This window comes from Myotis daubentonii, chromosome 13, assembly GCF_963259705.1.
Source record: "Myotis daubentonii chromosome 13, mMyoDau2.1, whole genome shotgun sequence".
Lineage (NCBI taxonomy): Eukaryota > Metazoa > Chordata > Mammalia > Chiroptera > Vespertilionidae > Myotis > Myotis daubentonii.
The window spans coordinates 42,380,395-42,407,226 of NC_081852.1; the positions used below are offsets into that span (position 1 = coordinate 42,380,395).

Genomic DNA, 26,832 nt, shown 5'->3' on the forward strand with positions numbered 1-26,832 from the left:
TTTAGATTTTAAAGGTTTGTTTTTTAGTGGACTATGCAAAATAAAGTATGGGCTTCTCCTCCCCCCCAAATCACAGGGGAAATTTGAAATTTTGTTTGAGAAGGGCAACACCATAATTTTACTATGGTTGTGCTTATAAGGAAACCAATAGAGGGGTTTATGCCCTTCAGTAACCTAACAGGAATAAAATTGAAATACTCTGTTATGAATAGATCTTTTACGATGCATCACCCTCTGTGACTAGAGAAGAGAAAGAACAATCTTGCCAATGTTTGCAGCACTATAAAAATACATTTCAAATACCATATGGTCTCTCACTTATATGTGGAATCTAATGAATAACATTACCTGAGGAACAAAATAGAAATAGAGGCATGGTTACATGGGACAGACTGACAGCTGTCAGAGGGGAAGGTGGTTGGGGGACTGGATGACAGAAGGTGAAGGGTTAACCCCCCCCACACACACACGCACCTCCCCAAAAAACTATACACACACACACACACACACACACACACACACACACACACACACCACATAGACAAAAGTGTGGTGATAGCCAGAGCTGGAAAGGGAGGTAGGTGGCGGTGGGCAAGGGGGGATAAGTGAGGATGGAAAGAGACTGCTTTGGACAATGTTCACATGATGCGATGTGAGGATGATGTTTTGTTGAGTTGTACACTTGAAACCTGTATGGTATTGTGAATCACTGTCACCCCAGTAAATTTTTATTTTTATTTATTTATTTTTTAAAAATATATTTTATTGATTTTTTACAGAGAGGAAGGGAGAGGGATAGAGAGTTAGAAACACCGACCAGCTGCCTCCTGCACATTTCCTACTGGGGATGTGCTCGCAACCAAGGAACATGCCCTTGACCGGAATCGAACCTGGGACCCTTCAGTCCGCAGGCCGATACTCTATCCACTGAGCCAAACCGGTTAGGGCCCCAGTAAATTTTTAAAAATACATCTCAGAACAGCCAAACCAGTAAAAATAAATAAAGAAATCTAATGTTGAGGTACATACTTTTTACTTAAAGTTTTAAAAGCCATTTAAAAACACTTCATGCCCCAGGTACTCTAGGTAGTCACTTTTTCGGACTTTGTTAGCATGGATTATTCTGAAGGAGCCAAACCTTTTTGGAGCTACTTTATTGCCAGAGGAGATAATTCAGAAACAAAACCCTCTATCCTTTTCTCTCTGCTGAAACTGAGCTAAAGATGCCTTTACAAAATATGATATTCAGTAGTTTGAGGTACTTATCTACACTAATAAAAGACAAACATGCAAATTGACCATACCTTCACGATGCCTTAAGCCATGGCCACCAGCCAATCAGAATGATTATATGCAAGTTAACCCGACCAAGATGACAGCCGGCAGCCATGGAGCTGGAGTGAGCAGGAGGCTTGGTTGCCCCAATGATGGAGGAAGCCAAGCTTCCCGGCCGGCTCTGAGCTCCATTCAAAGCAACAAAGTTTTAATTATAGAAGGTAAATAATCACCAGATACAGCTTTCAGCCCGCCGTGGCCACGGAGATGGAGCGAGCAGGTGGCTTTCCCTCCCGCCTGCCCTGGCTGGCTCTCAGCTCCTCTCAAGGCTACAAAGTTTCAATTACAGAAGGTAAATCCCAGAAAAAAAAAAGAGAGACTGGGAGCTTCAGTTGCCGGAGGGCTTGGCCAGCCTGCAAACGACCATCAGCCCCTCACCCAGGCTGGCCAGGCACCCCAGTGGGGACCCCCACTCTGAAGGGGGTGTGACCAGCTGCAAACATCCATCAGCACCTCACCCAGGCTGGCCAGGCACCCTAGCGGGACCCCCACCCTGATCCAGGACACCCTTCAGGGCAAACCAGCCGGCCCCCACCCATGCACCAGGCCTCTATCCTATATAATAAAAGGGTAATATGCAAACTGACCCTAACAGCAGAAAGACTGGGAATGACTGGTCACTATGATACACACTGGCCACCAGGGGGCAGACACTCAATGCAGGAGCTGCCCCCTGGTGGTCAGTGCTCTCCCACAAGGGGAGCTCTGCTCAGCCACAAGCCAGGCTGCCAGCTGCCAGTACAGCGGTGGTAGTGGGAGCCTCTCCCACCTACTCAGCAGCACTAAGGGTGTCCGACTGCAGCTTAGGCCTGCTCCGTGCTGGCAAGTGGACATCCCCTAGGTGCTCCCGGGGTGCCAGAGTAATGTCTAACTGCTAACAGGCCCAATTCCCCAGGGAGTGGGCCTAAACCAGCAGGTGGTCATCCCCCAAGGGGTCCCAGACTGCGAAAGGGCACAGGCCCGGCTGAGGAACCCTCCCCACCCCCTGAGTGCACAAATTTTTGTGCACCAGGCCTCTAGTTATAACTAGAAGAGTAAGTTTTATTTTTGCAATCTAAAATGAATCAGGAATTTGTTTTATTTTCCTCCCTATTTATCCATCTCCATTGAAATATGGGCCTCACTATTTGGCACTAATTTCAAAAAAGTTTTAAATTTTTTTAAAAAATATTTTTATTGATTTCAGAGAGGAAGGAGAGAGAGAGAGAGAGAGAGAGAGAGAGAGAGAGAGAGAGAGAGAGAGAGAGAGAGAGAGAGAGGAGAGAGAGAGAGAGCGCAACATCAATGGTGAGAGAGATTTCATTGATTGGCTGCCTCCTGCACGCCTCACACTGGGGATCAAGCCCACAACGTGGACATATGCCCTGATTGGGAATCGAACCGTGACCTGGTTCATAGGTCAACACTCAACTTCTGAGCCATGCCGGCAGGACAAAAAAAGTTTAATTTTTAAAGAGTTTACCATCTTCTAAGCATTCAGTAGTACAGAGTCAAATGTAATAATTTTTTAGTGAAATACTAGTGGCCTGGTGCACATTGAAAGGCAATTATTAGAAGAAAGATTTGTGCGGTAATTATGTTACTGTGAAAAATTACATGTCAAAATAGTATATATAATATAGTATAAAATTAAAATACAAAATATTTTAATATTGCAATTCGCCCTTTATAATAGAAGTGTCAGATGAAAGAAAAGTAGTAAAATGTATGTGAAAATAATATATAAATTGATTAATAAGTAAACAACAGTATAAAAACAAACGACAAAAATGATAGCAATGATTGATAAATTGAGTAACATGATGCAACAACAAAGACATGATATAAAAACAACAAAAGTGATATAAAAACAAAAACATAAAAAACATGATATAACAACTGGTAAAAACGACTGATAAATTGATTACACAATATTTGGTCTTCTGATACATTCTATCAATGACGCCAGCTTCTTTTGTCTTCAGAGATATGTTGTACCAATAGTTGATCTTAAAAGACATATTCTGTTGACGATGTTGCTTTCTTTCGGCTTCAGAAGTACATTGTGCTAATAGTTGGTCTTCAGATATATTCTGGTGTCACATGTGATTGACACCAGTAGAGCTTTATATGTATTGCGCATGCATGAGTCAATGTTTATTTTTAAACTAGTGGCCTGGTGCATGGATTTGTGCACATTGAAAGGCAATTAGAAGTAAGATTTGTGCGGTAATTATGTTACTGCAAAAAATTACATATCGAAATAGTACATAAATCTACACTAATAAAAGAGAAACATGGTAATTGGCGTACAACTGCTACCCTTCCCATTGGCTAATCAGCGAGATATGCAAATTAACTGGCAGCCAAGATGGCGGCCGGCAGCCAGGCAGCTGATGCGAACAGGGAGGCTTGCTTGCCCCAGCATGAGGAAGCCAAGGTTCCCCGTCTGCAGCTGGGGGGCTCTGAGCTCCTGAAGCAACAACTCCAAAAGATACAATGTTTCAATTATAGAAGCTAAAGGATGGCGATTAATTTGCATACTCAGGCTCTAAGCAGAGTGAAGCCAAACAGCCCTGAAGTGGCAGGGCAGAGAGGCCTCCCGGCCCGGGATCAGCTGAGCCGCGAGGCCTCAGGACCCCGGGATCAGCTGAGCCAAGAGGCGTCCCGGCCCCCGGAGCAGCGGAGCCAAGAGGCCTTCCAGCCCCCGGAGCAGCGGAGCCGAGAGGCCTCCCGGCCCCGGGATCAGCAGAGCTGCGAGGCCTCAGGACCCCGGGATCAGCGGAGCCGAGAGGCCTCAGGACCCCGGGATCAGCGGAGCCGAGAGGCCTCCCGGCCCCGGGATCAGCAGAGCTGCGAGGCCTCAGGACCCCGGGATCAGCGGAGCCGCGAGGCATCAGGACCCTGGGATCAACGGAGCCGAGAGGCATCAGGACCCTGGGATCAGCGGAGCCGAGAGGCCTCAGGACCCCGAGATCAGCAGAGCTGCGAGGCCTCAGGACCCCGGGATCAGCGGAGCCGAGAGGCCTCAGGACCCCGGGATCAGCGGAGCCGAGAGGCATCAGGACCCCGGGATCAGCAGAGCCGCGAGGCCTCAGGACCCCGGGATCAGCGGAGCCGCGAGGCATCAGGACCCTGGGATCAACGGAGCCGAGAGGCATCAGGACCCTGGGATCAGCGGAGCCGAGAGGCCTCAGGACCCCGGGATCAGCGGAGCCGAGAGGCCTCCCAGCCCGGGATCAGCAGAGCTGCGAGGCCTCAGGACCCCGGGATCAGCGGAGCCGCGAGGCATCAGGACCCCGGGATCAGCAGAGCCGCGAGGCATCAGGACCCTGGGATCAACGGAGCCGAGAGGCATCAGGACCCTGGGATCAGCGGAGCTGCGAGGCCTCAGGACCCCGGGATCAGCGGAGCCGAGAGGCCTCCCGGCCCGGGATCAGCGGAGCTGAGAGGCCTCAGGACCCCGGGATCAGCGGAGCTGAGAGGCCTCAGGACCCCGGGATCAGCGGAGCCGAGAGGCCTCCCGGCCCGGGATCAGCGGAGCCGAGAGGCCTCAGGACCCCGGGATCAGCGGAGCCGAGAGGCCTCCCGGCCCGGGATCAGCGGAGCAAGAGGGGTCCTGGCACTGGGATCAGCAGAGCAAGGAGACCGCCCAGCACCGGGATCAGCGTGACAGGGGGCATCGACCACACCCCTGATCGCCCTGCAGCTCTGTGCACGACAGGGCGGCGCCCCAACTCCCCAATCGGCCCTGCTCTGAGCCCAACAAGGGCTGCACCTAGGGATTGGGCCTGCCCTCTGCCACCCGGGAGCAGGCCTAAGCCAGCAGGTTGTTATCTCCCGAGGGGTCCCAGACTGCGAGAGGGCACAGGCCAGGCTGAGGGACCCCCCTTCCCCCCCTCCCCCAGTGCACAAATTTTTGTGCACCGGGCCTCTAGTCAACACTAATAAAAGAGAAAAATGGTAATTGGCATACGAGCTACCCTTTTCATTGGCTAATCAGGGCTATATGCAAATTAACTGCCAACAAGATGGCGGTTAATTTGCATATGTAGGCACAATGCAGGGAGGCGAAAGGGAAAGCAGGAAGAAGCCCCCTGCCACTGACAGTGATCGGAAACCCAGCCATTGGAAATACAAGCCCCCCAGCCATGATCGGAGAATCAGGTGCCTTTTCCGCCCTGGCCAGTGATAGCAGGAAGTAGGGGTGGAGCCAGCGATGGGAGCTGGGCACGGTCGAAGCTGGCAGTCCCAGGAGCTAGGGGTCCCTTGCCTGGGCCTAAAGCGAAGCCCACGATCGTGGGGCCGCTGCAGCTGCGGGTCCCCGCTGCCCGGGCCGGACGCCTCAGCCAGAGGTGTCAGGCCTGGGCAAGGGGCCGATCCTGCGATTGGAGGGTGATGGGGGTCAACGCCTGAGGGCTCCCAGTATGTGAGAGGGGGCAGGCTGGGCTGAGGGACACTCCCCCCGACACACACCCAGTGCACGAATTTCGTGCACCGGGCCCCTAGTATAGTATAAAATTAAAACATGTGTGATTGGTGCCAGCAAGCGCTTTATATGTATCATGCATATGTGAGTTAATGTTTGTTTTTAAATTGCCAGTGAATGTCATGTACTGGCTGGTCAGTCAGTTGGACAGTCAATGAATAAATCGTGATGTGGTTCATGTTGAATGTCAACAAAAACAACCAAATTCACGATCAACAATGACAGATTGAAACATGCGTGCGATTGGTGCCAGCAAGAGCTTTATAGGTATTGCGCATGCACTAGTCAACATTTATGTTTAAATTGCCAGTGCGCATCATATGTACCAGTTGGTTGGATGGATGGTTGGTCACTTAGCCTTTTATATATATAGCAGATTGTGGTTTTAAGGGATCAGTGAGGTTTTCCAGTAAGGTGTCCAATAGTAAATAAGTTGGGCTTTTGTAGGCTATTTAGTCTCTGTCATGACTACTTAGCTGTCATAATGCAGAAGCAGCCATAGATAATACATTAGTGAATGACTGTGCCTGTGTTTTAATATTTTTTTAAAATAGGCACTGGGCCAAATTTAGCCCACCAAATAGTTGACCAGACTTTGCTATCTCTCAAAATTTTGCTCTTTAGGTACGATTTTTTATTAAAAACAGAATGTTTGATATAGTTTCTTGTGATATACATCACCTATATAAAAGTTACAAACTATAAAAACTAAAATGTGTGTAAAGTTACCAATTTCGATGTGTTTGTTTAAAAGTGAAGAACTAAATGTAATGAAAATAATGACGGGTAAAGTAGATAGGTCATTTGTGTGCTGAGGGCAATGCAACTTAGGGATATTAATTTCATACAGCCAATTTCTGATTTTTAAGTAAAGTGATCCCTTTTCACCACTGACAACTGCTTGCTTAACTTGGAATATGTCCCATTTGTGTTAGGGTATTGGCTCTGTTCCTTGCCATAGCAATTTTCTAGGATCCTAGTTTTCAGCAAAATCCTTGACTCATTATCTAGCAAAACGTGTTGGAGAGATTTTCAGGGCATTATTTGTCTCTGGTTAGGAGTTTGGCATTAGCAGAAAATTTTCCCTATAATGGAGAGTTGAAATAGCATCAGTTTGATTATTTTGGTGCTTATTAATTCAAGTATGCTTTCCTTAACAATAGGACAATTGAGAAATAATCAGTATCCTTGGAGCGGTGTTTGACAGTCTTCTTTGAATTATTGTTTGACTAGTTTGGTGTCTAAAAGAGCTCTATAATAAATGCCCCAAAGTTAAGAATCTGCTTTCTTTAAAAAATGAATATCACTATTATGACTGTAAACTTTTGGGTGAATAGTGTAGGAAGAGTGTTAGTATAATGTACATCAATTTTTAAAATCATGATTTTGGTCAATATCAAGAATGTACTTACAAAAGAACAAAAAACAAAACCCACCTCATTCTTAGTAAAGACAGGTATAATATGTTAAAAGAGAAATTCCTTCTTAATACTTTAGAGTCCTTCAACCAAAAGTCAGGTTAAGTTCAGATTGCAACTCCAGTTGCTTCTTTCAATTAAGGAGTGCAACATAGATACCTGCTATCATCAATTATTTCATACTAATATAAAAGGATAGGAAAGCAAAATGAAAAACTTGGAGATTAAATTACTCTGCAAATGACTTGATTTCAATATTTTAAAAATCTAAAGGAGTACACTGAAAATTAGCTTTCCTGAACACTTAGCAGGAATCATTTGGGAAAAAATAAAAGAAGACCCACTTATAATAAAAGTATGGAACTGTCAAAAGGAAAAAGCCACAAAACCTAACAGTGATATACAGTGTTTCTGAGTGTGAGATTAAATATACTCCTTTTTGGTAGACCTCACTTTTCACACCTGTGTTCCACAGAAGGCTTATATTGATCAGGTGGTGGCATCTGGTAGAGGAATCAGCAAGCCTGCAGATAGATTGGTAGGGATTATGAAATCTAAAGCACAGACAGAAAAAAGAATGTAGAAAAAAATCTTCACAATGCATTCACAAAAATTAACTCAAAGTTGAACATAAACTAAAATATAAGTAGAAATGATAAAATTGATACTGTAGCAATAAATAGTTGTGACCTTTCTTTAGGCAAAGTTGTCTTAGATATGACACCAAATTCACAAAAACATTAAGAGCAATGGAAAGATACATAGAATTTTTATTAGAAGAGATTAGAACTGATCTATTTCATCTAGTTTGAATTAATATTAATTTAATTTCAATAATAAAACTTTACTCTTATATACCTTCATTTCTTTTTTTTTAAATTAAATCTTTATTGTTCAGATTATTACACTTGTTCCTCTTTTTCCCCCCATAGCTCCCCTCCACCCAGTTCCTATCCCACCCTCTGCCCTTAACCCCCCCCCCCGCCACTGTCCTCATCCATAGGTGTACGATTTTGTCCAGTCTCTTCCTGCACCCCCACACCCCTTTCCCCCCAAGAATTGTCAGTCCACTCCCTTTCTATGCCCCTGATTCTATTATATTCACCAGTTTATTCTGTTCATCAGATTATTTATTCACTTGATTTTTAGATTCACTTGTTGATAGATGTGTATTTGTTGTTCATACTTTGTATCTTTACCTTTTTCTTCTTCTTCCTCTTCTTAAAGGATACCTTTCAGCATTTCATATAATACTGGTTTGGTGGTGATGAACTCCTTTAGCTTTTTCTTATCTGTGAAGCTCTTTATCTGACCTTCAATTCTGAATGATAGCTTTGCTGGGTAAAGTAATCTTGGTTGTAGGTTCTTGCTATTCATCACTTTGAATATTTCTTGCCACTCACTTCTGGCGTGCATAGTTTCTGTTGAGAAATCAGCTGACAGTCGTATGGGTACTCCCTTGTAGGTAACTGAGTTTCTTTCTCTTGCTGCTTTTAAGATTCTCTCTTTGTCTTTTGCGCTTGGCATTTTAATTATGATGTGTCTTGGTGTGGTCCTCTTTGGATTCCTTTTGTTTGGGGTTCTCTGCGCTTCCTGGACTTGTAAGTCTATTTCTTTCACCAGGTAGGGGAAGTTTTCTGTCATTATTTCTTCAAATAGGTTTTCAATATCTTGCTCTCTCTCTTCTTCTGGCACCCCATAATTCGGATGTTGGTACGTTTGAAGTTGTCCCAGAGGCTCCTTACACTATCTTCATATTTTTGGATTCTTTTTTCATTTTGCTTTTCTGGTTGGGTGTTTTATGCTTCTTCGTATTTCAAATCTTTGACTTGATTCTTGCAATCCTCTAGTCTGCTGTTGGAACTCTGTATAATATCCTTTATTTCAGTTAGTGTATGCTTAATTTCTAGTTGGTCCTTTTTCATAACCTCGAGGGTCTCACTAGATTTTTCGAGGGTCTCACTAAATTTATTGGTGGTTTCACTAGACTTATTCAGGTTCTCACTAAATTTATCAGCGCTTTCTAGAAAATTCTTGAAAAATCTTAAAAGTGTGGTTTTGAACTCTATATCCAGTCGTTTGCTTTCCTCCATTTCTGTCGTTTGTCATCTGTTTCTTTGTCTCTGCATTTTTTATGCTTCCCTTTGTTGGTTGAGTGGCTTTCTGTGCTAGGTGTCCTACAGGGCCCAGTGGCTCAGCCTCCCCAATTACCTGAGGTGGGCACTCTTGGTGCACCCCTTTGTGGGCTTTGTGCATAGTCTTGTTATAGTTAAGCCTTGATTGTTGTAGGTATCACTGGGAGGAATTTACCTCCAGGCCAATTGGCTGTGAGAATCAGCTGTGTCTGCAGTGGGAGAACTTCTGTGCTGGAGACACCCTTCTGGGGCAAGACTTGCTTCAGTGGGGCTTTGGTGCTCACTGAGTCTGCCCCCTGAGTGTGTCCCTTATGGATCTGAGGAGTTGTAATCTGGATGGTCCCACTCTGACCACTGGGTACACTGGATCTTGGATCTCTAAGGAGATGCTAATTTAGCCTCTGCCTGAGGCTACCCAGCAGGAGCTATGGAGAGATTCCTCTTCTTTGTTTGGGGTTTGGACGTGCCCAGTTGAGGCCCAGCTGTGAAGCAATGCAAGCTGCTGTGGGGTCTTGGGCCTTTAGGAAGTTCTGGGTCTCTCTGACCCAGCTGCAATTTGTTAGGTAATTTTCAGATTGCAAAGGGCCAGGCCTTTCATATGTAAAAGCCTCTACGCACAGCTTGGGTTGGGGGGAGCGTCTCAAGGGATCAACAGGGCAGAGCAAGCAGCTATTGCTGATCCTCAGTCCTACCCTAAGAGGCCCTGGGTCTTAGTGTCCCAGCAATCGCTGCAAGCACCTCTGAGAGAAAGCCGCCCTCGAGTTCTGCCCAATGCCAAACAGTCCAGTTTCTCCCCGCATGAGTCTGGGTCCTCAGAGACTCACCCAGAACTGGTGTTCAGAGCAGTCGGGAGCTTGAGACTCCCTCCCGATTGAAAAAGACAACCATGTCCTCAGTTGCCAGCCCTTTCCACGTGCGCCGCGTCCTCAGCTGCCAGCCCTTTCGGTGTGCACCTCTGTACCTCTGCACTTTACTTCCGCACCTCCTCTGAGTCTGTGTGCTTTTCTCTTTCCTTCTAGTTGTAGAATTTCCACTCAGCCAGCCTTCCTATGGTTCTGGATGATGTCCGTTTTGTCTTTTAGTTGTATTTTTGAAGTGGTTGTGCGAGGCAGCAATTTCCAGTGTTTACCTATGTCGCCATCTTGGTTTCTCCTAAAAGGTTTTTGTATACCTTCATTTCTTTCCTCCCTGCTGTTATTGTCACAAATATCTTTACAAATTGTGTGCCCATCAACATAGATTTATAATTATTTATGTATTTGTCTTTTAAATTAGGAGGGGGAAGTTACAAATAATACATTTACTCTGTCTTTTATGTTTACCTGTGCTGGTATTTATATTTATCTTTATTCTATATTCTTTGTGTGGGGTTTAAATTACTATCTAGTGTCCTTTCATCCAGAAGGACTCCTGTAGCTGTTTTTCTTTTTTGTAGGACAGGTCTACTAGCAATGGGAATTATCTGACAATTTCTTAAATTTTCCTTTCTGAAGGGTAGTTTTGCAGATATAACTTTGGTTGTTGTTCTCTTCTCTCCCCCCTCCCCCCCCCATTTAGCACTTTGACTCATCTCACTGCCCTCTGGCATCCATGGTTTATTTATTGATTGATTGATTGATTGATTGATTAAGATATTACATATGTGTCCTTGTCCCCACGTTACTCTCTACCCCCCCCCCCCCCGCTCATGCCCTCACCCCCCCGTTGTCCGTGTCCATTGGTTAGGCCTATATGCTTGCATATAAGTCCTTTGGTTGATCTTTCCCCCTTACCCCTCCCCTCCCCTACCTTCCCTCCAAGGCCCGACAGTCCAATCAATGCCTCTCCGTCTCTGGATCAGCCCTTGTTCATCAGTTTATGTTGTTCATTATATTCCACAAATGAGTGAGATCCTGTGGTATTTATCCGCTCTCCAGTTCCATCCATGCTGTGGCAAATGGTAAGAGTTCCTTTTTCTTCTTCCTCTTCTTAAAGAATACCTTTCAGCATTTCATATAATGCTGGTTTGATGGTGATGAACTCCTTTAGCTTTTTCTTATCCATGAAGCTCTTTATCTGACCTTCTATTCTGAATGATAGCTTTGCTGGGTAAAGTAATCTTGGTTGTAGGTTCTTGCTATTCATCACTTTGAATATTTCTTGCCACTCTCTTCTGGCCTGCATGGTTTCTGTTGAGAAATCAGCTGACAGTCGTATGGGTACTCCCTTGTAGGTAACTGAGTTTCTTTCTCTTGCTGCTTTTAAGATTCTCTCTTTATCTTTTGCTCTTGGCATTTTAATTATGATGTGTCTTGGTGTGGTCCTCTTTGGATTCCTTTTGTTTGGGGTTCTCTGCGCTTCCTGGACTTGTAAGTCTATTTCTTTCACCAGGTAGGGGAAGTTTTCTGTCATTATTTCTTCAAAAAGGTTTTCAATATCTTGCCCTCTCTCTCCTTCTGGTACCCCTATAATTCGGATGTTGGTACGCTTGAAGTTGTCCCAGAGGTTCCTTACACTATCTTCATATTTTTGGAATCTCTTTTCTTTTTCCTTTTTCGGTTGGGTATTTTTTGTTTCTTTGTATTTCAAATCTTTGACTTGATTCTTGGGATCCTCTTGTCTGCTGTTGGATCTCTGTAAATTATTCTTTATTTCAGTCAGTGTATGCTTAATTTCTAGTTGGTCCTTTTTCATGTCCTCCATGGTCTCACTATACTTATTGAGGGATTCATTAAATTTATCGGCGGTTTCCATAAAATTCTTGAAAAACCTAAAAAATGTGGCCTTGAACTCTATATCCAGTTGTTTGCTTTCCTCCACTTCTGCCATTTGTGACCTGTTTCTTTGTCTCTGCATTTTGGCTGCTTCCCTGTGTTGATAGAGTGGCCCTGCGCGCCAGGTGTCCTGTAGGGCCCAGTGGCTCAGCCTCCCCAGTTACCTGAGGTGGACACTCTTGGTGCCTTGGTTGTTGTAGGAGCACTGGGAGGAATTGACCTCCAGGCCAATTGGGTGTGAGAATCAGCTGTGTCTGAAGTGGGAGAACTTCTGTGCTGAAGACACCCTTCTGGGGCAAGACTTGCTTCAGTGGGGCTTTGGTGCTCACTGAGTCTGCTCCCTGAGTGTGTCTCTTATGGATCTGAGGAGGTGCAATCTGGATGGTCCCCCTCTGACCACTGGGTACAGTGGCTCCTGGATCTAAGGAGGTGCTAATTCAGCCTCTGCCTGAGGCCACACAGCAGGAGCCACAAAGAGGCTCAGCTGTGAAGCAATGCAAGCCGCTGCGGGGCCTTGGGCCTTCTCTTGGAAGTTCCGGGTCTGCCTGGCTCGGCTGCAGTTAGGTACATTCACATGCAAAAGCCTCTGCCACAGCCTGGGTGGGGCGGGGTCTCAGGGAATCAAAGGGCGGAGCAAAGAGCTATGGCTGATTCTCAGCCCAGCCCTAAGGAGTCGCGGGTCTCAGTGACTGATAGTTGCTGCAAGCACCTCTGAGGGAAAGCCGCCCTCAAGTTCGCCCGCTGCCCGACAGTCCAGCTTCCCGTATGAGTCCTGGGTCCCCAGAGACTTCCCGGAACCGGAGTTCAGAGCAGTCGGGAGCTTGTGATTCAAAAAGACAGCCGAGTCCTCAGGTGCCACCCCCTTTCCGCGCGCGCGCTCGAGCCACCGTACCTCTGCACTTCACCTCCGCAGCTCCTCTGGCTCTCCGTGTGCTTTTCTTTCCTTCTAGTTGTAGAATTTACACTCAGCCAGCCTTCCTGTTTTTCTGGATGATGTCCGCTCTGTCCTTTGCGGTATTTTTCAATTGTTGTGGGAGGCGGCAATTTCCCGGTGTTTATCTATGCCGCCATCTTAGTTTCCAGCATCCATGGTTTTTGATGAGAAATCAGCTGTTAATCTTATTAATGTAATGTGTCACTTCTCTCTGGCTGCTTTCAGGGTTCTCTCTTTTTAAATTGATTTTTAGAGAGAGAAGATGGGAGAGAGAGAGAGAGAGAGAGAGAGGAGAGAAACATTGATTTGTTGATCCACTTATGCATTTATTGGTTAATTCTTTTAAAAATATTTTTATTGATTTCAGAGAGGGATAGGAAGAAAGAGAACACCAATGATGAGAGATAATCACTGATCGGCTGCCTCCTGCATGCCCCCAACTGGGGATTGAGCCTGCAACCCGGGTATGTGCCTTGACCGGAAATCAAACCATGACTTCCTGGTTCATAGTTGATGCTCAACCACTGAGCCACATCAGCCAGGCCATTGGTTGATTTTTGTATGTGCCCTGATCAGGGATTTAACCTGCAACCTTGGCTTATCTAGATGAGGCTTTAATCAACTGTACTACCGGCCAGGGTCTCTTTGTCTTTCAACAGTTTGATTATGATATGTCTGGTGTGCTTCTCTGAGTTTGTTGTAGTTGGAGTTCCTAGGACTTCATGGATTGTTAGATTAATGTTTATCATCAAATTCTTTCTGATGCATTCTTTTTCTTCTCCGAGTCTCACATTATGTATATGCTATTCTTTCTTTTTTTAAAAAATATATTTTATTGATTTTTTATAGAGAGGAGGGGAGAGGGATAGAGAGCTAGAAACATTGATGGGAGAGAAACATCAAGTAGCTGCTGTCTGCACTCCTCCTACTGGGGATGTGCCCGCAACCAAGGTACATGCCCTTGACCAGAATCGAACCTGGGACCTTTCAGTCCACAGGCTGATGCTCTATCCACTGAGCCAAACCAGTTAGGGCTGTATATGCTATTCTTGATGGTATTCCACAAATCTCTGAGGCTCTGTTCATTTCATGTTTGTTTTTTCCTTCTGTTTCTCACACTGGTGTTAGTTGACCTATCTTTAAGCTCATGGATTCTTTCTTCTGCCTTATCAAATCTGTTGGTGATCCCCTCTAGTGAATTTTTTTCATTTCAATTATTGTATTTTTTAACTCTATGTAGACAGTTTTAGAATTAAAAGTTTTTCCTTGCCCTGACTGGTTTGGCTCAGTGGATAGAGCGTCGGCCTGTGGACGAGAGGGTCCCGGGTTCGATTCCGGTCAAGGGCATGTACCTTGGTAGCAGGCACATCCCCAGTGGGGGGTGTGCAGGAGGCAGCTGATGGATGTTTCTCGCTCATTAATGTTTCTAAGTCTCTATCCCTCTCCCTTCCTCTCTGTAAAAAATCAATAAAATATATTTTTAAAAAAAGTTTTTCCATAACTTCTATTTTATATATTCTATTTGGTTGAGACATCATTCTCTTACTTTCCTTTTTGTCTTTAAACTGGTTAGTCTCCTTTAGCTCTTTGACTATATTTAAAACTAGAGGTCCACTGCATGGGATTTGTGCACTGGTGGGGGGCGTGGCCTGCAGGGATCAGCCGGCTGTGGGAGTAGCCACTCATCCCCATCAGCCAAGCAGTGCTCCCATTGTGGGAGTGCACTGACCACCAGGGGGCAGCTCCTGCATTGAGCATCTGCCCCCTGGTGGTCAGTGTGCATCATAGTGACTGGTTCACCAGTCGTTCTGGTCATTCTGCCATTTGATCACTGGACTTTTATTATATAGGATACATTAAAATTTTTGATAGAAAATCCAGAGGTTGGGCTTTCTCAGGATATTTATTTCTCTTGATTGCTTTTCCCTCTGTAGGGGCAATACTTTCCTTCCTTTGCAGCCTTGTAAATTTTTTGAAAACAGGTCATATAAGATGTTATAATGTAGCAACTCTGAAAATCAGGTACTCTACCTTTCTGCTCCCTTCCCCAGGGTTTGTTGTTGTTGCTTATTGTAGTCGTTTTTTGTTTGTTATTAACCTTTCTGAGTTAATTTTTAAAGTCTCTGTTCTTTGTCATGTGTGGCCCTTAACATTTCTCTTATGTTAGCTTAATGATCAGCTGCTAATTGGACAGAGATTTCCTTAAACACCCCAAATTAAAAAAAGTCACCCAGTGTTGGCCAAGACTCTCTAATTGTGCTTTTGTGGTGCATCTTTAAAACTCAGCCAGGGACTTTACAACTCTGCCTTAGCCTTCACTTCATATTTTGGCACAGTCTCCCGGTAAGAGATGACAGCTTGTGGCCTTCTCAGGTCTTTCCTTAGCACACACATGGCCCTGGCATCCATATAGCTTTCTAGATTCCCAGGAATATGTTGGAGCTTTGCAAAGCCCTTTTGGACATCTCATTCCCCGGTTTTTTAGTCTGTTGTTTGCCTGAACGGTTATCTATCACTTTAGGCAACAGCAACTAAAACATTTACCTGTTATACTTTTTAGAATTTCCACTATGTAGCATCTTTAGCTCTGGGCCAGCTTCAAGTCAGACTAAAGCCAGTCTTTTAGGAAGTTAGTACATTCTAAACGATTGTATTGTTTTTCTAGAAGGAAGAAAGAGCTTTCCAAACAAAATTTATAAAACCCATTTGTGTTTTATTTTATTGTCAAAAATGTATATGAATTATATTAGTTTCCTGGTGTTATCATAATGAAGTACTACAAGTGGGGTGACTTAAAAAACAAATTTATTGTCTTCCAGTTCTGGAGACTAGAAATCTGAAATCAAGGTGTCAGCAGGGCCATGTTCCTTTTGAATCCTGTAGAGAAATCCTTCCTTGCCTCTTCTTAGCTTCTGGTATTTACTGGCAATCTTCAGCACGCCTAAGCTTGTAAGTGCATCACTTGAATCCTCTGTCTTCACATGGCGTCTTCCCTGGGTATCTCTTCACTTTGTCTTCCCTCTGTGTATGTCTGTGACTGTGTCCGAATTTACCCTTTTTATAAGGAAACCTATCATATTCGATTAGGGCCCACCCTAATAACCTACATCTTAAAGACCCCATAAGGTCACATTCTGAGGTACTGGGGGTTAGGACTTCAACATATCTTTTTTGGGGAATACAGTTCAACTCATAACATGAATAGTCATCATGACAGTATATGACATTTAAAAATACAGTTACCTTTACAGGTGAGTCTGAGTTACTCATTACCTTCTAGCCTTTCAAAATCCTTTCAGAGATTGCTATATTATCCAGTGATCAAGTATATTCCTCATTTAATTATTAGATTTATCTTAGTTTATCATTTCAATGCTATCTAAAGTCAAAGTATATTCCATTTCTGGGATGAGCTACGATCTTGGATAGGGCTGCTCATAATGATATATCTTTTATTCCTTCGTGTTCATCAGTCTGCTTTCCTGCCCTTGTTCTGTGGGATGTTCCCTAGGCTTTTAGTCTAGTTTTGTCCTCATCTTACTTTGAACTGCATATCAAATTTAGGGTCCATATAATAGACATGCATATCAAAGAGGTATAATTATTTTAATAAGCAAAGTTAACAACATAATTATGGACAGAAACTTCTAGAAAGGTCATTTCTATATCTCCCACAGTTGGGAGTACTCACAAAAGAGAACCATCACACACCCCCCCCTTATCTGTACTTATAACTAAACATTGTATTTTATTTTCTACAAATAAAAATTATAACCAACACATAATTGTCGAGCATTGGCAAGTAGATGTCCTGGTTACATTAGTGCATCAGTGAGCAGTGTACTGGCCTAAATTTCCAGCTGCTTTGTTTTATCCAAGATTACTTTTTTCTTACTTTGAGAATGGAGTGTTATTTTCTTACATGATTGAAAATACTTTACACATGTTTCTTTTAAATAAAAACATTTATTGGGAGGATATTAATAGCACAATAACTCAGTCTCACCAGATATTAACAGTTCATCAGGTCAGGCAATAGAACAAGTCCATGTGAGCTTCTTCTAAGGAAATGGATGACCGCTCCAATAGCTACCTCCATCTTCTATTTTATTATGGGATGATTCATCATCCAAAATATGAAGCTTGGGGACCTTTTCTTAAAAGGAGAAGTAGAGCAAATATCCGAAGCAATGATGTTGACCTTTTAAAAAAAATTATGAAACTTTAACGGCATATTTCAGTCTTGTGGAATCCTTTGTGTTATTTTGACTGTCGATAAGAACCAGGGGACTATGTTGATGATTCTTGATAATTTCAGCAACACTTCCAAAATACTAGAGCAAGAAAACATAGATGAATTATAAATTGGTATTTATGTTAACTTTGAGCTTCACTCCCCCCATCTCCTTCCATTTCCTCAAATTAGTCAAAGTTATGGGGTCCCAGCTGACATACTACCAAAAAAATGTCTAATTTAACAAAGATTGTAACCTTCAAGGTGGCAGACGTTGGCCTTTCTTATATTTAATAATACTAAAAATACAGCCAACAGCTTCAGTTTATTGAGCTGTGATGTAATGTTTTAATATTACACTAAATAATGTCTTTATTTAGTGTAAAACTCATACAGTAAAATTTTCTACATTATTCACTGTTAAGTTGCACAGTCTTAGATACAAGGACTGATGTAATAAATTAATCTTAGAATTTAGTGTCAGGAAAGACTTATTTCCAAGATTCATGTTTTTGTTTTCCTTTTTTGAATGAATAAAGAAAGCTTTATAAACCATCATATTTCCCATTTTTGCTTCAGTGCCCAGTAAGGCTAGAGCTAAATTGGTGCCTAATTGACAATGGAATTTCATGTTAGGTTCTTACCATACATACTTATTTTTCTGCATACTAATTCCTAGTCTCTAGATCTTAAAGTTGTATTTTTCTGAAAAAATGATCAGTGCTCTTTTTGTCTATACTAATTCAGTATATTCGAGATATTCATGCATGTATGGTAACTGAAAATCTCATGATCAATAAAATACAGCAAACAGATGTTAGAGCTATAAAACTACTCAATACTGTATCTATACAATATTAAAACAGTTGCATAGCCCTGGCTGGTTTTGCTCAGTGGATAGAGCTTCAGCCTGGGGACTGAAAAGTCCCAGGTTCAATTCTGGTCAAGGGTACATGCCCGAGTTGTGGGCTTGATTCCCAGTAGGGGGCGTGCAAGAGGCAGCCAATCAATGATTCTCATCATTGATGTTTCTATCTCTCCCTCTCCCTCTTTCTCTCTGAAATCAATAAAAATATATATTAAAAAAACACACAAAACAAACAAACAAAAAACAGTTGCGTAAAAACCTTAAACAGTTAATCAATTGGTTACTTTTTCTACCCATATATATCCAAACACAAATACAGACAGACAGACTTTTCAAAGTATCCTCATGATTCACATCATGTAACTAAAGTTTTCACTTTCCATTCAGATGTTCGGTATATCGGAGAAATAATCTTTTTTTATTATAGATCATTTCAGTAAGAGTTTTAATGGACTCTGTTAATACTTCCAGATGACATTATAATAATACTAGAGGCCCGGTGTATGAAATTTGTGCACTGCGGGGGAGGGGGAGAAGAGGGGTCCCTCAGCCCGGCCTGCACCCTTTCACAGTCCAGGACCCCTTGGGGGATGTCCGCCTAAGCTGGCAGTTGAACATCCTTCTCCCAATCCAGGATCCCTTGCACCTTACTGCCTGCCTGCTCACTCCTTACTGCTTGGCTCACTGCTCCTTAGTGCTGTTGCAAAAGCGGGAGAGGTTCCTGCCACCACTGCTGTGCTTGCCAGCTGTGAGCCTGGCTTCTGGCTGAGCAGTGCTCCCCCTGTGGGAGTGCACTGACTGTCTGCTCCCTGCATTGAGTGTCTGCTCCCTGGTGGTCAGTGTGCATCATAGTAACCAGTCGTTCTGGTCATTCCGCTGTAACGGTTGCTTAGGCTTTTATTATATAGATACTACTTATTTTGGAATCCATAGGCTGGATATGTGGGGAGAAAGATAAAGCTCTGAACTATCCATTCTGAGGTAGGGATGAAGATTTTTTAGGGCAAGAGAAATTTCTGTTTACCAGAGTTTCCTAGCAGAACAGTAAGTCCAGAGCCCCTCTTAGAGCTTAGTTTTTATGAGAGAATTTCAGGACCTCTAAAGAAGACAGCTCCCTCACCCACCCTTAAGCCTCATAGAAGTACTGGACCCCTGAAGAGGCTTTAGAATGAAACCACCTGTCCAAAGACACTCTATTTTACTAGGGTCATCACCATTTCCTAGCACTGATTATTACTATGAGGAGCATTTATTTTAAAAGATTTGTCAGATAAAGTTGCAGTGAGAACAAAGGTTTTTTTGGGAGTAGGGAAAAAAAGCAGACAGTTCTGTTAGAGTGTAACCTAGGTTAATGATGATGCAATCTGCATTTCAAAACCCGACTTTAATCTCGATTAGTTTGTGTTTTCAGATTCAAGAGTTTTGCATTTTCTAACTCTCTGAGACTTTATTAAAAGCAAAATAAAATCCCAAACTATAAAAACGCCTAGAAGAAAACATAGGAGAAAATCTTCATGAGATTGTATTTGGCAATGATTTCTTGGACATGATACCAAAACACAGACAACAAAAGCAAACTTAAACTTAAAAACTTCTGTTCATCATAGATCACAATTAACAGAGTGAAAAATAACCTATGGAATGGAGGAAAATATTTGCAAATTGTCTATCTAGAAGGGGGTTAATATCCAGAATAAGGAAGAACTCCTACAAGTCAACAATAAAGACCAAATAACTTGATTTAAAAATTGGAAAAGCACTTGAATAGACATTTCCTCAAAGTTGACATACAAATGGCAAACGAACATGAAAAGATACTCAGATTCACTAACCATCAGAGAAATGTAAATTAAAACCACAAAGATCACTCATTTAGGATAGCTGCTGTTTAAAAACACACACCAAATAACAAGGGTTGGCAGGGATGTGGAAAATTTGGATTCCTTGTGCACTGTTAGTAGGATTAGGAAATGATGCAATCACTATGGAAAATAACATGGCAATCCCCGCCCCCCAAATTAAAAATAGAACTACTATATGACCCAGCAATCCCACTTCTGGATATATGTCCAGAAGAACTGAAAGCAGAATTTTGAAGAGATATCTGCACACCCATGTTCATAGGAGCACTATTTACAATAGCCAAGAGGTAGAAGTGGCCCAAATGTTCATCAACAGATGAATGAGTAAACGGAATGTGGTATATAATACAGTGGAATACTATGTAGCCTCAAAAAGAAAAGAAATCCTATAAAAAAGAAAAGAAATCCTGTCACATGCTACAACATGGGTGAACCTTAAGGATATTATGCCACGTGGAATAAGGTAGTCACAAAAGAACAAACATTGTATGATCCCATTTATATGAGGTATCCAAAGTAGTCAAATTAATAGAAATAAAAAGTAAATGGTGGTTGTCAGGGACTGAGAAGAGTGGGAAAGGGGGGTTTTCAATGAGTATAGAGTTTCAGATATGCAAGATAAAAAATTGTAGAGATCTGTTTCACAACATTATAAATATAATTAACACTGCTAGACTGCACACTTAAACATTTTATTATATGTGTTGGGTGGGGTTTTTTTAAACCATATTTAAGGAAAAGCAAAATAAAGAATACACTCATTGACATATGACCCTATCAGTTCATTTTACAAATGCTATTCTCCTGCCTGTAATCACTCCATCCACACATCAGTTCATTCATTTAATAAGTAGTTATCAAGCATCCACTGAAGCTAACCTTGTGCTATGGTTCTAGAAATATAGAGATGAACAAGACATAGTGTAGTCCCTGGCCTCATCTAGTGGAGAAGAGACACTTGAGAAGTTATGATACTTTCTAACAATTACTATCTAACAAGTGCTGGGTTTGGAATGGGTGTAGTTATTTCTGAAGGAATACTGAAAATAAACATTTTTAAATTTTTAAAATACTATTTTCTCTGCTTAGATTGTTCTTTCCACTTCTCATCCATTCCAATTTTCATTCCATTTATTCAAATCGGTGCATCATTCAAGACCAGAACAAGTATCATTCCCTTTCTGACCCCTTATAGGAACAAACTGGCTAAACGGAGATATAGTAAGCATCGAGTTTGGTACAGATTAAAGAGGAGTTGAAGTTCATGTTTGGTTAGTATTCAAGAAAGACCTACTGTGATGCTTTTTTCTTACAGCAGGCTCAAAAGCTCATTCTGGCCCAAGGGTATAGTCTAATGCTTCAACTCAGGTTATTGCATCTCTTCTGATCCTTCCCTGGTCATCCACCTTGGTACGATATTTGAACTGAGATCCTAATTCTTGACTTAAGAGCTTTGGACATTGATCTTGATTTTTACAACATTAATTCTAGTTGACATTTCAACCTTGATTTTTATGTTTCCTGGACTAAAATACTGAATCAGACTGAATCCACTAAATAACAGGGTAAAAGGACCAAGATGTAGTCTTAACATCATATCAGTCTTTCCTCCTTTCTGTTCTCTCATAGGATATGCTGCCCCAATATAGTACTTTATCTATTTATAACATGTGTGCAAGCTTTGGACCAAGTACTCTGTATCCTTTCTCCTCATCTCTAGCATCTAATATATGATGCTAGTATGATGCCATTGAGTTCAATATGTAGTTATAGAGTTGTATTAAAAGAGAAATTACTGACCTCTTCACCAGTTTTTTTCCTGCCCAAAGCATACTGTTTTGTTGCTTCAATAAATCGCACAGGGATATTGTATACTCGCTTATTAAAAAATACAACTAATGTATATGGCTGTTTGGAATCATGACCAGAGCTTTTCCGAATGAGAAATGATCCATCCTGTTTATTAAATGAAAAGCATAATTATGGTTAGTATTACTTACACTTCCACACGTTAGAAATAAGTTTATGAAAAATAGCTATGTTATACTTAAAATACAAATATTTATAAGTTTTTCTATTGTTGATAAGTTTGTTTTATTATTTTCCAAGAAAACACTTCAGTAAACTACATACTTATACAAAAATAAACATATTTTATACTTATATATGTTTATATATACTTATAAAAAATCCTGAAATCCATGCACTAAATAAAGATATTATGTTTATAGAATTTAGAAATGTGTGAAGGGACACATTAAGATCAAACCTAGAGGGCACTCTTGAACTAGGAACTATGTCCACAAGTTGCCTATGAATAAAAAAACGTTATCAAACAAATTTTACTCAAAAGTACTTGTAAGAAGAAAGTAGAAATTGTGGGTAAAAATATTTCAGCTGATAAAAATTCTCTCCTTCAAAACTTATATTGAAGCAGATAAAACTGTAACACAACATTCCAAATTGAAATATTTTATAAAATATTCTAGAATCATAAATTCAAAAATTATGAACAAAAAGACAAAAAACAGGAAGAAAAAAGCAAAAACAGTTGAACGAATTCTGCAAAGAAAATAGCCGGCTGGTGTGGCTCAGTCGTTGAGCATAGACACATGAACCAGAAGGTCACAGTTTGATTCTGGGTTAGGGTATGTGCCCATGTTGTGGGCTCGATCACCAGTAGGAGGTGTGCAGGAGGCAGCCAATCAGTAATTATTTCTCATAATTGATAGTTCTATCTCGCTCTCCCTCTCCCTTTCTCCCTCTGAAATCAATAAAAAAACATTTTTTTTTAAAAAAGATTTTAAAAAAAGAAAATAAAGAGAAAGACAAACCTGTCTCAGAAATTAAGAAACAATTACAGGATGCCCAAGGGACAATAGCTTCTGAGTGAAGATATGGAAACCACCAAGACAGAGAGGGGTGGGGGAGATTTTTAAAAAGTACAACAACAGGAGTGGTTGGAATGAAAGAGACAAAAAAGGTCCAAATGCATGTTATTTGAGTCCTTGAAGAAGAAAAACAAAACAATGAAACAGAACTATTCTTTGATACTATAAGAAAACATACTGGAAATAAGAGAAAACTTAAATCTATTTATTGAAAGGGCTCCCCTCTACCTGAAAAAATTGACCTGGAAAGCAACTCTGAGACATATTCTGGTAAAACTATTAAACTTTAAAAACAAAAAATATACAGAGTTTTAGACTAAAATATCAAATTACAGATAAGGACAAGAAAATAACATTAGCATCAGGTAGAAAAAGGCAATCCAGTGGAGCAACACTTAAGCCAGGGCTTTTATATCCAGCCAAGATTTCCTCCATGTATCAGGCTATGAAAAACAGTTTTGAATGTGCAAGAATTCAGGAAATAATGTAAACACTGTCCTTCCTGAGAATACAAGGTGAGCTTCATCAAACAAAAGAGATAACTGGGAAAGCCAGCAAAGGGAATGATGGAAAGCATTTAATATATTTAATTGTAGAGATAAGACTAAAACAAAGGTGGCACAAACAGTATGTAAATATTATATATTCTGACAAAGGGTGCAAGTGGAAAAAATGGCAGGGGAAAAGAGAAAGAAAGGGAAACTGGCACTTTAATCTTGGATTGTTCAAACCGTCCCTAGTGTTCCTACATGATTGGGCTTGGATGCTCCCAAAATCTCTTTCCAAGTACTTTGTGCCATCTTGACCTCAGCTTTTATCCCATGCTCTGGTCCAAAGTAGCCTGTTACTTTGCACTCCTGGATGGATCTCATGTAGCACCAAGCCTTTTAGAGATCTCCCGTGGAGGCTTCTTCTCTCTCACTGTAGGGAGAGCAGAGGAGCCTATGGATCCTTGAGGCAATGAAAGGACAAGTATAGATGAGATGGAGGAACAAAGAGGGAGATGCTTGAAAGAGAGGAGGGAATGGCAGGTCCTTCTGAGTAAGTGAAGACAAAAGATCCCTGCATCCGTAACTGCTGCAGTTATTTAATTAGCATATTATTAGGATGACAACTGTGCCTATTACAGGCTGAGGGCAGGATATGAGATTTTAAATGGCCAAACCTTGTTTGATCTGTATAATGCCTCTTCAGCAGACTTTCGATCACAGGCACCAGCATACCATGGCTTACAGTGAATGTCAGCTTCCTGTGAAATAGAGGGAATTGTTAAGCAAGAGATGGTCCTTCAAAGACACCATACCTTCTGTGCATGAATGACAGTCACATTTTGCCTAACTACATGTGAACCAGTATTGTCATGAGTTTATGCTTCCTTTGATCAATCACAGAGTTATATAATTGATTTTTCCCCCCATTTGGCCTTAGCTGCTAACCTTAGAAATTGAACATAAGAACTAAGTCCTGCGAAATTCCTGAACCATTCATTCCTTTCTCCTAAATAAGTTATGATCTCCCTTTCCATTGTGATCTCACTATTTTTGCTTTGTGGAGTGCTTAACAATTTCAAAGTGTTCTCACAAATGTTATCTTATTTGATTCTTGCAACTACTTTGAAAGCAAGGAGGATAAATACTGTCATCCCCGATTTACATTTGAAAAAGCTTAGAGAGACTTGCCCAAGGACACAGAGATTCCCTGCTCTCTTTATAGACTATGCTGCTTCAGTGTTTTAGTATCATATGCCTCCACAGACCTTCCTGAGAAAATTACACAGTTTCAGTAGAAACTGTGAGAGGAAGAACAATAGAAGGCAACACATTTCTTTTCTAGTTTTGAAGAACCACAAATTGTTATTTAGGGTATCTAGAATACAAAATGGAACAACTGGAGAAAGGTCTTAATAACGGGAAAAAATGTATTCTGTACCCATCAGTAAATGACAATTTAAAATACTCAAGCTTTACTCCAAACCCTCTCTTCTAAGAAGACAGGCCCTTTCTGCAGTTTACCGGTAACAATAAGAGTTCATTTCATACCTGTTCTGACACACTGGGATTAGAGGAAAAGCTGGGTAATGGGACATCCACAGTTGGGCTACCCGCTTCTGGAAACCCTAAAAGGGATTTGGAAAATCAATGGATCTCTGTTATTTCTTGAGCAGTTACTAAACCTATACTTCAACACTATGGTGGTTGCTGCAGGGTACACACACACTGAAAAGTCACACACACACCCAAAAGCCTTAAGAGCAATGGTTCTGAAAGCATAGTCTGAGGCTGCAGGGAATCCCCAAGATCCTTTCAGGGGGTTTTCCATGTCTTTTTCAAATACAAAGCTCTGTGAAGCCCAGTTTTCTTCATATACTTCAACCAGAAAAGCATAGTGCAGTAGATTGAATGTAGAGGCAGATAGGAGAGTCCAGTTATCTCTATTATTCCAGACATTAGAGAGATTTAAACACATGTAAAACAATGCCACTCTCTCCATGAATTGCTTTTGTTTGGAAGATATAGTTATTTTTCATAAAAATATGTTATTTATGTTAACATGCAATGAGTTTAATGGATTATTAAATGTGTTTTAAATGTCTTAATGAATACATTCAATATCAATAGGAAGACATAAACTAAAGTTTTGGGGTCTGATTTTAAGAGTGTTAAATGGTGCCAAGGCCAAAATGTTTGAGAATTGCTGCCTTAGGCATAAATTCAGTCTAAGAGTGAAGACACATGAAATAGAGAAAATTCTTAGCTGGTGTTCGTTCGTTCATTCATTCATTCATTCATTCATGATTATGTGCATGATCAAGGCATCGGGATTATACAAGTCAACAAAACAGCAAAATGCCCTGCCCTCCTGGAGCTTAGTCATAAGTGCTATGGAGAAAAATAAGCAGGGAAGGGGGTTGGAGGAAGCCTCTGACCAGTAGTATGTTTAAATACGCTGGTCAGGGAAGGAAGGCCTCACCGAGGTGACACTTGGGTAAGATCTGCAAATGGAGAGGGAGGAGGCATGTCCTATCCCAGGAAAGAATGTTTTAGGCAGAAGGAGCAGTAAGTGCAAGGCCTGGCATGTGTGAGGAAGAGAGAGGGGGCACTGTGCCCAGAGTGCAGGGAGGAAAGGAGAGAGCAATACGGGGTAAAGTCAGGCAGGAGGTGATAAAGGAACCAGGGTTGTGGGACCTGGTGGACCCCTGACATGCCTTGAGCGTTCACAAGCATGGTATGGGAAGCTTTTGGAGGTTTTTGAACAAGGCAGTAATGGGATCTGCTTGTCTTTGAACAAGATCACGCTGGCTGCAGGGCTGGAAATAGAAGAGGGAAAGAGCCGAGAGAGGAAGCCAGCTCAGTATTCTGCACCCCCAGGCAGGAGATGATGGTGGCTTGGAACAAATGGCATCAATGGAAGTAGTGAGAGTTGGATTCCAGATGTCATTTGAAGAAATAGCTGGAATGTCTTTAAACAAAGCAGGTGAGGAGGTCAGGGTGACCAGAGAAACCAGAGCTGTCCTTAATTAAAAGGCAACGTCTGCAGGAGAAACGGGTTTAGATACAATGAGTGCTTCTGATAAAAGTGTCCAAACGTTCACAGGAGACAGCAGGATGTTCAAAGTAACAGGAGGCAGCAGGAGGGGCTTGCAGGCCCAGCAAGGTTGGGTCTGAAGGAGGGGCCTGCTCTAGGGGTTGGGGAGGAGCCAAGGATGGTGGGCTCTCCCAAGACATAGTACAAGATGTGTGGTGGTTCCTGCGGTCTGGGCATTTGGAGTTCTAGGCTGACATTTTCAGAACTATAAATATGTGCCAGTTCTGTTCCGTTTTCCACATCTTAGCTCATTTTGTCCTCACATCAGCCTTTTGTGGGAGGAGCTATTAGACCCATTTTGCAGAGGAGGCCCATCTAAAAAGAGGTTCTCATTGCCACCATTACTCTC

The 26,832-nt window shown here is 42.0% G+C and overlaps 1 protein-coding gene across 3 annotated transcripts in view; it reads right to left on the bottom strand.

Moving 5' to 3' along the window:
* Positions 1-16,989: 16,989 nt before the first annotated feature.
* Positions 16,990-26,832, bottom strand: part of BLNK (B cell linker) — a 72,273-nt gene continuing 62,430 nt past the window's right edge. For all 3 annotated transcript variants that reach the window (XM_059660933.1, XM_059660932.1, XM_059660934.1), the window contains 4 exons: positions 24,938-25,014; positions 24,064-24,147; positions 21,808-21,963; positions 16,990-17,377 (listed from right to left, as the gene is read on the bottom strand). In XM_059660933.1, coding sequence (XP_059516916.1) covers positions 17,258-17,377; positions 21,808-21,963; positions 24,064-24,147; positions 24,938-25,014 — 437 coding nt within the window. In that variant the 3' untranslated portion in view covers positions 16,990-17,257. The remainder of the gene's footprint in view (positions 17,378-21,807; positions 21,964-24,063; positions 24,148-24,937; positions 25,015-26,832) is intronic.